The sequence below is a fragment of the Daktulosphaira vitifoliae genome, unplaced genomic scaffold, assembly GCF_025091365.1.
Source record: "Daktulosphaira vitifoliae isolate Bord-2020 unplaced genomic scaffold, ASM2509136v1 Scaffold_2, whole genome shotgun sequence".
In the NCBI taxonomy this organism is placed as follows: domain Eukaryota; kingdom Metazoa; phylum Arthropoda; class Insecta; order Hemiptera; family Phylloxeridae; genus Daktulosphaira; species Daktulosphaira vitifoliae.
Window position 1 is genome coordinate 14,836,975 of NW_026099573.1, and position 14,568 is coordinate 14,851,542.

Sequence of the window (14,568 nt, forward strand, 5' to 3'; positions counted from 1 at the left end):
GGTCAATTGCTCTACGAGTCCTACCATTGGTTCTGGCCAACATAGGTGTTCTCTGCTCCTTTTATAACTAGAAAGTCAGCTTTTACATTTCAAATGACACCGTTGTGTCTTGGTATCTACGCTAGTGTAACTTTGTTAAATATCGATTGTGATTCGAAAGTTTCCCTGCATTCAAGGACAAAGTTTGAATTCACCTGATTGTTACAGAGTGCTTTCAGAACCACAAGTAAGTAACGGTAAGAACAGTTATAAAAATTAATGTTGAAGGAAGAAGAGGTAGAGGAAGACCAAAAAAGAGATGGAGGAAAAATGGAGGAATGTAATTGAATACGATATGAGGACGGCTGATGTGAACGTAGATAATGTGGGTGATCGTGTCAAGTGGAAGTTTAGGATACAATACTTGATTTTTGAAGGAATCCATCAGATGATAAGGATGTTTCACCGAAAAGACCTGACGTTTGTTGTTGATGGCTCTTTGAAAATCATTGGAAAACTGTGACAAAACAAAAAACGTGTGCACTATAGCACTGTCAAATACAAAAGGAATGATACAGAGATGTTAAGCCCGTGAATAAAAAGTTTGACTATTCACTTATATGAACTATTTGAATTGTTAGAGTACCTGTAACTTAATCAGTTTCCCAATACAAAAAAAACAGTGGGGACGCGGCGGAGTGTGGACATGGTATAGTTAGAACAGTATAGATGATATCTGACAGTGATTAAAATCACTATCATAAAAAACGCTTCGATACAAATATGTAGATAGTGTTCAATTTTATAAAATTGATGGATTATTCCAAATGTAAAATGAACATGTATTTCCTTATTTATATCCTGATTACAAGTTTTATGATGTATAAGTGTAATATAAGAATAAATATTTAATATACCAATTAAATATAGTATGAAATTGATATTTAATAATTTAGTATTGAAATTTTCACGAAAATATTATAAAAGTTGAAAGACTTGATCCAATACTTAAAAAAAAATTATTTGTTATTTATAAATAAATTTACTGGTCTACAAGAAATTTTCATCAGAGACCAAAATATACTTTTCTAAACTAATTTTTACGCCGATTTCGAATCTGCAAAATTTGCAAAGAGTTTCGCATATGGACTAAATAAATAATAAATAACAAAATCCTTCTATTAATATAACAAATATTTATGTTTGATTATTATGTTACATAGGAATAATCAATAAATATATTTTAATTAAAAAAACCACACAGGAGGGTTGCGGTACAGTGGTGACGTGACATAGTTAGATCAAGTATAATGATATCTAACAGTGATTAAAATAATATCATAAAAAACGCTTCGATACAAATCTGTAGATAGTGTTTAATTTAATTTAATTTTATTAAATTATACTAGTTTCTTTTTTAAAAATTATTAACTAATTATAGAAAAAGTCAAATTCGTTATCTTGCTGGTAATGGGGTAACATGATTTTATATTATATAAGTTTACATAACTTAGCTTAATTTAGGTAACTCTTATATATATATATGTTTTTCAGTTAAGAGTAAGTCACCTTCTGTCTTCTTAATACAATTTTGGATGTATTATACTATTTTTGATTAGTCTACAGAGTAATAAAAAAATAAATAAAAAATTGTAGAGTAAAAATATTTTAAATGAAAAATCGATATGATGATCCCATTTTAAATTATCTTTACTGTCCAATTTTTTATTTATTTATTTTTTATTATTCTGTAAACTTATTTAAAATAGTATAATACATCAACAATTTTATTAAGGAGACAGATAATTAAGCTAGTTTAACTAATTTAAAGCAAATTATCTTATATGTAGTGAATTTATATAAAAATAACATAATAACTTATCCTTCTCATTTTATTTTTATTTAAAAATACCCCCTAATTTGAATAAGACTTAAAAAATTAAATAATTTTTATACATTATGTTTTATTTTTGTTATTTCTATGAAATTTTATTTATTTATTTATTCATACTCAAGTTAAAATATTATGCCATAAAAAAATATAACATAGTCTTGCAATGAAAGTATAAGTGCAATTTAAAACAAACTGTGTTCATTTAATTTATTTTCGAAAATTCTATCATTGTTTGATTAATATAAATATATTGGTTAAATAACCAAACAATGATAGAACTCAATATCTCCATAAAAATTTCACATATATCACTATATTGTTTTAAATCCAAGAAGAAATCTGTTGTCTTCTATTCCGGAAGTTGTTAACAATTTAATGCTATGACTAGAGGAATGAGTGGCAGGTTTTCTGTTTTTTATCAGTACTCATTTCCGTAGTTCTCAGCACGTCTACAAATTAAATANTACTCATTTCCGTAGTTCTGAGCACGTCTACAAATTAAATATTAATAACTTTCAAAATAGTGGTTCAAAAATTACTATCGACCGTTATATTCTTAATTACATTATTTTCTATGTTATATGTATGTTACAAATAACAGAATTTAAATGTATAAGGGCTAAATATAGAAAACACAAATTATTGATATAATAAAAGTGTAATTTTAATGAAATAGATGTTTAAATTAGGAAATCTTAATAAAGGGTATTTAGTTTTGAAAGTTTCTATAGAATCAATTTTTTTAACGTTATAAAAAAGTATGATAAAAAAAGAAAGATGTGCTGATGACTTATCATCTAAGTATTCAACCTCTTAAGTTATAAAATATGTACTTTTTGGTGAATATGATTATTTTTTTTATATTTGTTTCAATTATGCATCATATAATATACAAAATCGCAAATTAACAACAGTGATATTAATTACTGTTAGATATCACAAATACTAATCTAAAAAACTTTATTAAACTGGACCCTACTGTACTTAACTTATTTATTGAAAATGAATATTTAATTAAAATTAATAAAGTGTGTAAATATAATTATGTGAATTTGAAACTATATAAACAAAATTTAATTGGGACCAACGCACAGCGATGCCACTGTTTAATGTAATAAAAAAAAACACCAGCACAGTGATGACGTGGCATAGTTGGATCAAGTAAAATGATATCTGACAGAGATTAAAATCACTATCATAAGAAACGCTTCGATGCAAATCTATAGATAATGTTTAATTTAAAAAAATTGTGGATTATGACAAAAGGTACATGATCTGCTATTTCCTTATTTATATCTTAATTATGATAAAGTATGTTGAATGAAAGAGGAATATAAATATTATTTCTCATAAAAAGATTGTGTTGATTCTTACACTTTTCAATAAGTTATAGCATTTTAAAGTTAAAAATTTAAATATAAAATCGAGAATTCTCACACAAAAATAGCATTCGGTAACTAATTTCACCGTGAAGACAAAATAAAATGTAAATTTTTTTTTTTTCATGATAATGTATATTACATTAACTTTAATTTAAGATATAAATAAAAGTGCTAGACTTTCCGGAACACTTTCAAAAGTTAAGTTGAAAAAGTCAATTTTTTGTGAAAAAGTTGTAATTTTAAATCCTTCCCTGTGAGCAGGTAAAGGGTCAGATTTATAAAAAATATATATATTAAATAAAAGGTACCGACATCATGCATCTATAAAAAAAAATTATATTGATTTGGTTTTTTTTAAAAAAATTATGGCAATTTTAAGTAAAAAAAATTGAAAAAATTTCGAAAATTAGCGATTTTTAAATTTATATTTTTTTTGGAGGTTTCCTCCATTTACGGGAAACGAGGGAATTTTTTTCAATTTTTAAGGGTAATGTCTTTGACTAGATACGATTTGTGATCTTTTGACGTATCGTTGAAAAAAATCGGTGAGAGCTGAGAAAATGTAGTGACAGACACAAAAAAAAATAAACACATAATTGTAAAATTAATACCTTCTCAGCTTCGCATGGAACCTAAAAATATTTGTATTGGTATTTTTGAGACTCGATCACAAATTATTATAATCTTCGTTCGCGGTCTAACTGACATTTCTAAGTCAGTGTTGCCAAATGTCGAATCTTATTGTATGGATGGAATAATTTTTGAACTATTGATTTGACCATTTACCGGATCTTTAATGAAAATAATTACTTTTAGTTTTACTTCTCTCTAACATTTAATATTATCTACAAAATTAAAAATAGACAGTGTCCCATCAGATTTTAATATTTTTGATAATATATCGTCTAGTTAATATATTGTGTTACTTATAGCTTCCAAGCTAAAATGATATTAAATTTTACTATAATCTGTTTTTTTTTATGTCTGTTGCCACTTTTTCTCAGCTCTCACCGAACGGATTTCTTTCAACGATACGTCAAAAGATCACAAATCGTATCTAGTCGAAGACATTACCCTTCAAAATTGAAAAAATTTCCCTCGTTCCCCGTAAATGGGGGAAACCTCCAAAAAAATTACAAATTTAAAAATCGCTAATTTTCGAAATTTTTTCAATTTTTTTTACTAAAATGTGCCGTAACTTTTTCAAAAATGAACATATCAATATAATTTTTTTTTTTATAGATGCTTGATGTCTTTACCTATCATTTGATATATTTTTTTTGTAAATTTGACCCTTTATCTGCCCATAGGGGAGGATTTAAAAAGACAACTTTTTCAACTTAACTTTTGAAAATGTTCCGGAAGGTCTGACACTTTTATATATATCTTAAACTAATGCTAATGTAATATACTTTAATTTATAAAAAAAAAAATTTGACCTCTGGACTTGTCTTCATGGTGAAAATGGCTATCGAATGCTATTTTCGTGTGAAAATTCTCGATTTTATTTTTTATATTATATTTAACTTTATAATGCTATAACTTATTGAAAAGTGTATGGATCCACACAATTTTTTTATGAGAAATAATATTTTTTAATAAACCCTTTTTCATTCGATATACTTTGTCTTAATCGAGATATTAATAAGGACCAGCAGATCATGAAGCTTTTGGAATAAAACACCAATTTTTTTAAAATTAAACACTATCTAAAGATTTGCATCGAAGCGTTTATTTTTGATAGTGATTTTAATCTCTGTCAGATATCATTATACTTGATCCAACTATACCACGGCACCACTGTGCCCCGACCCCCCTGTGCTGGGTTTTTTATATTAAAATACCTTACAAGAATTTACCATAGTTATTTTCATAATAGTTTCATAAATCTAACTTTCATTAAATATGAAGTTTATTTTGTATATTTTGACTCCTCTAAGTTAAAAAAACGTCTTTTAATTTTTGAATAAGCTTAAATTATCTCTTTTAGCTTTTAATACATATGTTATACTAGTGCTCCTAATATGAAAGTTTTTTATCTTAAAGTGATCGTAAATTTTATGTATTTTTTCTATTATGATCCAAGTAAAACACCCGTTTATATTTAAACAATTATTAGTTTGTTTTTATTGTGTTTAAAGGCTAAATTTAAACCGCCTTTTTTTAATATTGTAATATTTTAATTATTTTCTTTAAATAAAGCTAAAAGTATAAATAATTAATTATTTGTACATGTATGTAAACAAAGTATATTAATAGTGTTTGTTGGATTAACTTTTTATTGAAAATAAATAATACCATTCATAAGTAGTAGATTAGGAAGTTACTATGCACTTAATTGTGGCACCTTTGTTATATTAATCAGTGTTGAGAAGGAACTGGTTCCAAAAGGAACGGATTCCTGGAACGAGTTCTTTTTGAAGGAACGATGCTAGGAACTGCTTCTTTTTAAAATAAAGGAACGAGGAAAATGAACAAATTCCATTTTTTAAGGAACGTGAACGGAAATTACAGTTCCTAAAAATTTTTATAAACATGTTTTAGTGTAGTTTTCTTCGTATCTAGACATTAAAATATTAAGGTATTTTTAGTTGACTTTTGACAATGGAAGTCCCCTATATACCCAGCCGAGATCGTAGGCTGTTTAAATGAATCAATTGACTATAAATAGAGTTATTATCACATGTAGGTATACAGTAAATATTTAATATATGTTTACCAGTAGAGAAAAATACAACTTCAAGTTCTCGTATTGAAGAGTTAGAATTATTCTTAAAATGCCAGTCGAAAGACTTGACTGTGTTACTATTGTACCCTGCAATATTAAAAGTATTTTTAGAATTTAACACACCCCTTCCATCTAGTGCTCCTGTTGAGCGACTGTTTTCGACAGGTTTCAATGTGATGACACAAAAACGCCATAAATTGAGTGATTCACTTTTTGAAAAATTAGTTCTATTAAAACAAAACAAATTTGGTATATAAAATGAAAATTTTGTTTTGTTTTAATAGGACTAATAATTCTCAAATTTGTAATTAATGTGTGTGTTAAATACTAAAAATACTTTTAATATAATACTATTAAATAGTAAAACTGTAAATAAATAGTTGTAAATAGTTGTTAACTGTACAAATTTTTTACAGTTAACTGCTATAAGTCTAATAATAAGAAATATGCATTATTACAATGTTATAATATTTAAAACTACATCTGTAATGTGTAGCATTTTAATTATTATAGTAGTTATTTATATTCTGATTTAAAAGATCAGTAGTACAGTTATACATTTTTATTACAGAATGATGTCACATTGTTTTTGTGTAGTTACTAGTTATAAAACATTATTAAATATATTTATTTATGCCTTTTGATTTAAATATGCCATATAATCTAATAATTCATAATAATAATAAAAACAATTTTTTAAATAACTTGGTTACATAAAAGGAACGGAGAGTGGAACGAGTTCTTATTTTGGAGGAACTGGATCTGGAACAAGTTCCTTCTTAATATAAAGAACTAGGATCTGGAACGAGTTCATATTTTAGAAAATAAACGGGGAACGGAACGAGTTCCATTTAAAAAGGAACTTTCCCAACACTGATATTAGTATTTAGTTTATATAAATAATCTTTTAAGATAGTTATTTAGTAGTTCATTTGTGATGTTAACTTGTAACGTTTAATAAAAAAAGAGGTAGAAAGGGGAAGGGTTAGATTAAATGGATTGGTTTAATTTGGATTCATTCATATCATTTTAATCCTACCTCTTACTCACTTTACCCTATTTCTTAATATTACATGAATATAGTGCATGCCTTAAGCGGCCCCTACACGATCAATAATACTGAATCAATTAAATTGTGTCAATATTTTGTGCAATATTTATTTGCCCTAAGCCTCTCAATATTATTGTCCAATATTCAATTGAAAAATATTCATTACCTATGTAACCTATCATCATAGGCGTATATTTTATGCGTGTTTACAAAGGCGTAGTGGCATTTAACATCAATTTATGTGATATTATAAATTACCACTGTTTTAAAAATGTATCTAACCGATAACCTATAACCACTGTTGCGTAATTTTGTACAATATCACATTCTAACGTACAATAATATTGTGTATTGTACAATTAATTTCCAACCCCGTTTGATTTTTTCAATATATTGTACAATCCTTTAATATCTATACTAAACTTTCAATAATATTGCGCAATATCAATTATTGTTCAATATTATTGATCGTGTAGGGGCCGCACTACGACTGCACTTACCTTGACATGCAGATGAACTCTGTTACATGATGAATTGTGATGTTCTTTGTTGTCGTCTTAAATTAATTAAAGTTAAATAAATAAAACACTGATATGAAGGGTAACATAATGAATTTATATCTATGGTTTGAGTTAGTTATTTTAACAAATATAAAAGACTTATGTTTATAATTGACCAGAGTAACGTGAATTTTTACATTATTAACTTTAATAATAAGAATGAGAGTATAGGTGAATAATAAACTATTGCGTTAATTTTCCTAGCCCATTTATATTTATATTAAACTTGTGGGGAAAAGATAATGAAGAGAGGCTAATTTTCTTAAAATTTTAACTATTATATCCAGCCGTCTATTTGACGCCACAAGTACGCTTATAGTAATTAAAAGGATTGACATTAATGTAAACATCGAGCATATATAAATATGAACAATATATTTATAAAAAGTAGTAAAATAATTATTGGTAAGAAAAGTGATTAAAATATGTCTTCAAATGTGGTCAAGAAAAATTAATCTCAAAACTTTTATTTTAATTCATTACAAACGTCACTCTACTGTGCTATTGGCATCTATGACTCCCATTTGAAGTCAACAGGCATTTATTTCAATATTATAAGTTGTCATGAGACTACTATTTCTCGTCTCATTAACTGTTTTTTGAACACCAAGCTAGGAGATCAAACTTGTTTACTATCTATACGTAGGAAAATTCAACGATTACTATTTTAAAATAAATCAAATAATTGAAACAGATTTAATAGAAAGAAAGCTATTTATGTACATCTAATAGACTATTAGATGTGCATGCATATATGGATATATATAAATATATGGATATAGTAATACAAATAAAAATAAAAAAATCTGGTTTGGTGACACAGCTCCCTGATTTTTCTCATGAAAAATTTTCAACCCTCCTAATGGCAAATTAATTTGACTGCCACTGTTTTCTTTTTAAAATAATTTATAAAAAGATTTTTAGAGGATAATAGTTTAGTTTAGTACTGTATACCACATTTTATGATAAAGGCCTATTAAGGATTCTTAGAATAATATTAAAATGAAAAATTCAATGAAATTTCAATGGAAAAATAATTTAAAAATTTTAAATCTTAAAAAACGTGTATAATAATTACTGCTTAACAGCATACATACATTTATTTAATGATTATTTAAAAATTTAAAATACCGCATATAGTTCAACCAATAGGTGCACTTGAAATTTATGCTATCAATCAGCATTATCACCTGGGTCCAGCGTATCATTTCCCTGCGCCAATTCAAGATATACAATATTATTATAAAATTATACATTTCTATATAATTTTTTTTAACAGTGCGTAGTATTTCATATACTTGTACATTTTTACACAAAAATTATCTTAATTAAATATTTTGAATGAACTTCACTAATCAAATTCTACTAATTTGTCCAAAAAAAAAAATCTATTTCCTTTTTATAATGATTTTAAAATAAAAATAATTTTTCTAAAAAAAGTTATGTCCTTAGTTTTTATTTATAATGCTAAAACAATTGATAGTTATTATTTTAATTCCAATAATCTTAGTTCAATGCAATGATTCAATACATACCAATATTAAAGTATGGGGTCCTGGATTAAACCCAAATATTGTATTGCCAGCTAGGTATTTTTTTGTTCAGAATTATCAAGATAAGTAAGACATACTATAATTAAATTATCCGACAAATATTTAGCATATTTACTTGAAGTTACTATACTCGACAATATAGTAAAATATTTGTTGAAAAAAATTATATGTTAAGTTTTTACAAATAAATATGCTCTCATATTTTGAGTTTTGGTTATATTTTAAAAACTCTAATTTTTGTTTTGATTTTATAGATTAAATGTAAAAGATTTCAATATAGTAATAACTGGTACTACCAAAAATGGTAATAAATGTCATATTTGGACAAACATATTAGACAGAAAGGATTCTTCTTTCATTGTTAGATATAAAATTTATGAAACTTGTTATGGGTTTCAAATACTAGTTAAATTAGAAAAATCTAATGAAGAAGTTGTCAATTATTATTATAGAGGTATATTACATTGATGTTTTTTCAAAATGTACTAAATATTGCCTAAGTACAATCAGGATTACTGTTGAAACAATAAATTCTATCTGATATATGAACGTCTATCTTTATAATAGTGGTGTGATTTTTTTTTTAATTCATAACTAAAGAACATTATTATATTGAACATTTAGTACTTCTGCTATTTGTAAATAAATTATATTTTAAAACTGAAAAGACCAAAATTGATTTAAATTGATTAAATTAAATAACTTATTATAAAAATGATACTTAAGGATTAACTTAGATTTTCCTTATTCAAGTTACTAAAACTACTTATTTATTAATCATAGGACCCATACATCCAGATGAATGTGACTGTTTTCAAATAACCATAGATAATTGGATATCTAATGCACAATGTAAAGCAAACATTCATCAAATTGATATTGATTTAAGTCAGTTCAAGAAAATCAATTTTGATAATTTAATTGGTGAAATGGTGACATATTTTAATAAAAACCCGTATAGTATGAGTATTTGTCAGTATGTGGTGAAAAATAATTTGGTAAACTTAATTTTAATATTTAATTTCTCATTTTAATTGAAGTGAAACCTTATAATTAGTGATCGGATTTATATGTTCTTAAGTTATTCCAATGACATCATCAGTCAGTACAAATTTGTAATAATAGGCTTGAAAACTTAGTAATGTGTTCTAACCGGGGTTGTGTATAGAAGAGGATTAGGAAGATTTATTCCCTCCTAAATTAAAAATATTTTTATACTCTGTATAATCCAACAACATATTTGCACAAAGTTGAGTCTTTTAAAGTGTTTCAAACATAATTTATAAACTCATATAAATTCACTCTTTACTTTACTTACAAGTTTGAGTGTTTCCTAATAATAATAAATTTATGTTTTTTTTTAGATTTTTGTAATAATTAAAATTTTAGATTGAAAGTAGAAAAAGAGTTATGAAAATTTAAAGAAATTTTTTAACCTACCCTACTTTCTGAAGTTTTAAAATTAAAATGTTATGTGTATTTAAAATATATTTCATGTTATATTTAGTTCAATTGTTATATTTTATTTTAACCTTAATGTTTTTAATACTGAGTATTTTTAACCCATTTGAGGTAGCTATCTGATTTTAGACCTTAGCTAATAAATGTAATAATAAAGTTTCACTTTTAAAAAGGTTATTATAAGTTATTTTATTTATTTTTTAATTTTTTAGATTTTTAGGAAATGCTATGGTGAATATACTGGCTTTAAAATGTTCATGGACAACTTATTACTGTCGTTAACTAGAAAGTTAAGTAGTTTTACTACTACATTTAAATATCTATTTATAGTGTAAGACCAATTTATATTATTTTTTTATAGAAAGATTTTAATCATTTTTTCTTAAGAAAATTTAATTATATACTCAATATTTTTTTAGATTTTATTATCTTATAATCAGTGAAATAGAAAAACTAAAAATTTTAAATAACGTCTATTCAGATATAAATTTTGGGTTTGGACTATTTTGTAGTATAATATTAATTACAATATTTTGTAATCTGAAATTTAAATAGTAGTAAATCAACCATTTTACTTATTTTTTATTCGTTACTTTGAAACTATTCAAGTTTAATTTAAATTTAAATTTATAGGTACGCTTACCTGATATAGAATTTTTTGTTAATTTGGGTGATTGGCCATTATCAACTAAAAATAAAAAATTTCCAATATTTTCATGGTGTGGATCAAACTCTTCAAATGATATAGTAATGCCTACATATGATATAACTGAATCATCACTTGAAAATATGGGAAGGTATGTTTAAAAATCATTATAATGTATTAGGCCAAACTGATTCTTTTGTAGCCAATGGAATATTTCTTTAGTAAAGGAACAGTAGGCTAAAAGAAGAATTATGTAATTCATAAAATGCACTATGACTACTTACATAAAGTCTGTAAATAAAATTGTATTATTCTATAAATTTTAAATAATTATTTTAGTGAAACTAACCACAAATATTTCCTATTTAAAATGTATTCATGTTATCATTTAAACATGAATTAAGTTTGGTGAATTCTTAAATTTTGTTAATTTGAGAAAAAAAGACCGACCTAACTGTCACTAGATATCTTCTTTAGTTAAATAATTATATACTGAGAAAATAAAATGCTAAACAATTTTTTTTAACTTAAGTCTATAACTGTTATAAAAAGTTTGTTATTTATATTTTATAGGTATGAGCTTAATAATTTTATTAAAAAAATTAAACTTAATATAATAAAAAGGAGTAATAAATATTTTTTAATTACTTTGTTAGAGTCAGTTTGGATATGTTATCAGTTCAAGGCAACATTGATAAAGAGTGGTCAAAGAAAATTTCAAAAGCCTTTTGGATGGGCCGAGATTCAAACAAACAACGATTGAAATTAATTGAAATTAGTAAACAACATCCTGAACTCATTAATGCTTCAATAACAAATTTTTTCTTCTATAAAGATTTAAAAGAAAAATATGGACCTAGCAGTAAACCAATATCTTTTTTCAAATTTTTTGATGTAATTTTTGTTCTTAATATTAATTTAACCAACACAATTGGTTAAATTGGAAAGGAGTACCAAACTTTTTTTTCTAAAGTTTACTTATATTTTTTTAATAAAAATTTTATTAGGGTCCCCAATTTTAATATTTTCCAATTTAACCATACCTACACAAAATTTCACTTAAATATGTGTGCTATTTTAAAGCAATTTTAGTTTATTTTAGGTAGTAAACACACTAATTGAAGGGTTAGCAGGAAATTTTCAGCTCGTTATTCCACAAAAAAAATGTTACAAAACACCTTTTTGAATTTCATTTTTTTCTTTTTGTGAAATAACATCTATGAAGCCAATTGCTACATAACATGTTATTACCGCTGGCTGACCTTTCAATTACATAGATTTTATTATTATAATTAATGTTTATTAATTTTTAGTACAAGTATCAACTAAATCTTGATGGAACTGTAGCAGCCTATCGGTTTCCATACCTACTAGCTGGAAATTCACTAGTTTTCAAACAAGATTCTGAGTTTTATGAACATTTTTATAATGAATTAGTGCCTTGGGTTCACTATATACCAGTGAAAAAAAATTTAGAAAATCTAGTTGACTTATTAATAAATATGACTTTGCATGATAATGAAGCAAAAAATATATCATTTAATGGATTCAACTATGCTAGAAAAAATTTATTGCCACATAATATATTGTGCTACTATATGCTGTTATTTCAAGTAATTAATTATCATCCAAAATAATTGTATATAATATAAAAAGGAACTTTAATATCCATGGTAATCAATTCTCAATTTTATTTAAAATAATTTTTAAAATTCGCATTAGGACATTATTTATTTTTTTTACATCATGTTTAATTTAATTTAGATGAATATTTACCAATGTTTTTTGTAGTACTTCCTTTAACTTCTCTAAATACCTAAATAAATAACTTATAGTTTATGCTATTTTCTTAAGTTATTTATTCATAAGAATTGTTTAATATTTTTTGTTTTTTTATTAGTTTTTATGTTCTATATTTATATAATCAATAGTTTTTAATAAAAATTTAGAATATTTTTATAATTTTGAAGAAACTACACATTTAAAAAATAGTTTTTTCAAATATATTGAAGAAAAACTAAAAATAAATTTATTATTCAAATAGTTTTGACATATATCATTACTAATAAATTTTGGTTACTTAAAAATAAAAATGTGTAATTTGTAGCTTTGATGCATAATTGAAAAGTTATTGGTTTTACTTGAGCGTTTTTTTTTTTCCGTAAAATTTGAAAATCTAATTCTTCATGAACTGTGGTACTGTAAGGACATAAAAATCTTATCAGAATTTATTCTTTTTTATATTTGGCAATATTACAAAAAAATTACATTAAATTTATGCTAATGCAATATACTTTATAATAAAAACTATTTGAAATCACAATTTCTAGGTTTATAAAGAATTTAAGTGTAAAATCGTACAATTTTCAGTATAAATGTTGATTTTGAAGTGTTTTGTATAGCAACAAGTTATCTACATCATTCATAACTAAATCAAATTATAGATTATGGTAATGTACTATATATTGATAAAAAAAGAAAAACTTATTGGCCTCTAAAGTGACAAAAAGCATATCATTTTTGGTGGATGTGTTAATTTTTTTTTCAAATATGTATTAAAGCGCTCTAGTAAAACTAAACTTAGATAGATAGCCTCAAGCAAATCCTTGCTGTACTTTATTGATATTTTTTAATTATTAGTGATATTTGAAACTGGTTTTTCAATTTTCTATAAAATTAATATTATTATAAATATATTAGGAGTACAGCAAGTTATTAGTGTCCAAAGTAGAAGTACGTGATGATATGGAAGCAGTGCATAGTTCAAAAGTGAATAATAGAGTGAACTGTGACTGTAATGAAGCAATAGACAATGTTGATAAAAAATTAAAGTTAGAACTTTAAAACAAAATGTGATTTTAAATTTTACTACTTGTATTTTATTTTTTTATTAACTATATTATACTCAACATTTAATTTTCATTCAATTAATTCTAAAAAGAAATAATTCTTGCCAATTATTTTTATTTTAATAAAAATATTTGTAATATATTACCTTAATTTGTATTTAACATGTTCTTTTTTTCAATTTTCAAAGATATTTTATTAAAATATAAAATATTTGTAAGCTAAACTTTTATTTAACCAGCCTAATTTAACAAGAACCATAAGGAAGATTCATTATGTGAAGCAAGTAAAAGACAAAACCAGAGTACAATGGATTTTGTACCATATCCTAAAGGGAAAGGATTAAAAGCTAAAGTTATAAATTACTTTATTTTAGTTGTTGAATAGATGTACAAGAACTACTCATGCACTCAGACCTATAGGTTTGACATAGACTAATTTTAAGGTTACTCAGAGTATGTGCTGTT

General features: G+C 24.7%; 1 protein-coding gene across 1 annotated transcript; it reads left to right on the forward strand.

Annotated features, from left to right (window-relative positions):
* The first annotated feature begins 8,853 nt into the window (after nucleotides 1-8,853).
* On the forward strand, nucleotides 8,854-14,260 carry LOC126899767 (protein O-glucosyltransferase 2-like). The gene is made up of 8 exons (XM_050674953.1): nucleotides 8,854-9,213; nucleotides 9,402-9,601; nucleotides 9,931-10,145; nucleotides 10,821-10,896; nucleotides 11,240-11,405; nucleotides 11,911-12,148; nucleotides 12,568-12,867; nucleotides 13,955-14,260. Exons 1-8 carry the CDS (start codon nucleotides 9,059-9,061, stop codon nucleotides 14,096-14,098), a joined length of 1,494 nt encoding a protein of 497 aa, XP_050530910.1. The 5' UTR covers nucleotides 8,854-9,058; the 3' UTR covers nucleotides 14,099-14,260.
* Nucleotides 14,261-14,568: the final 308 nt, after the last annotated feature.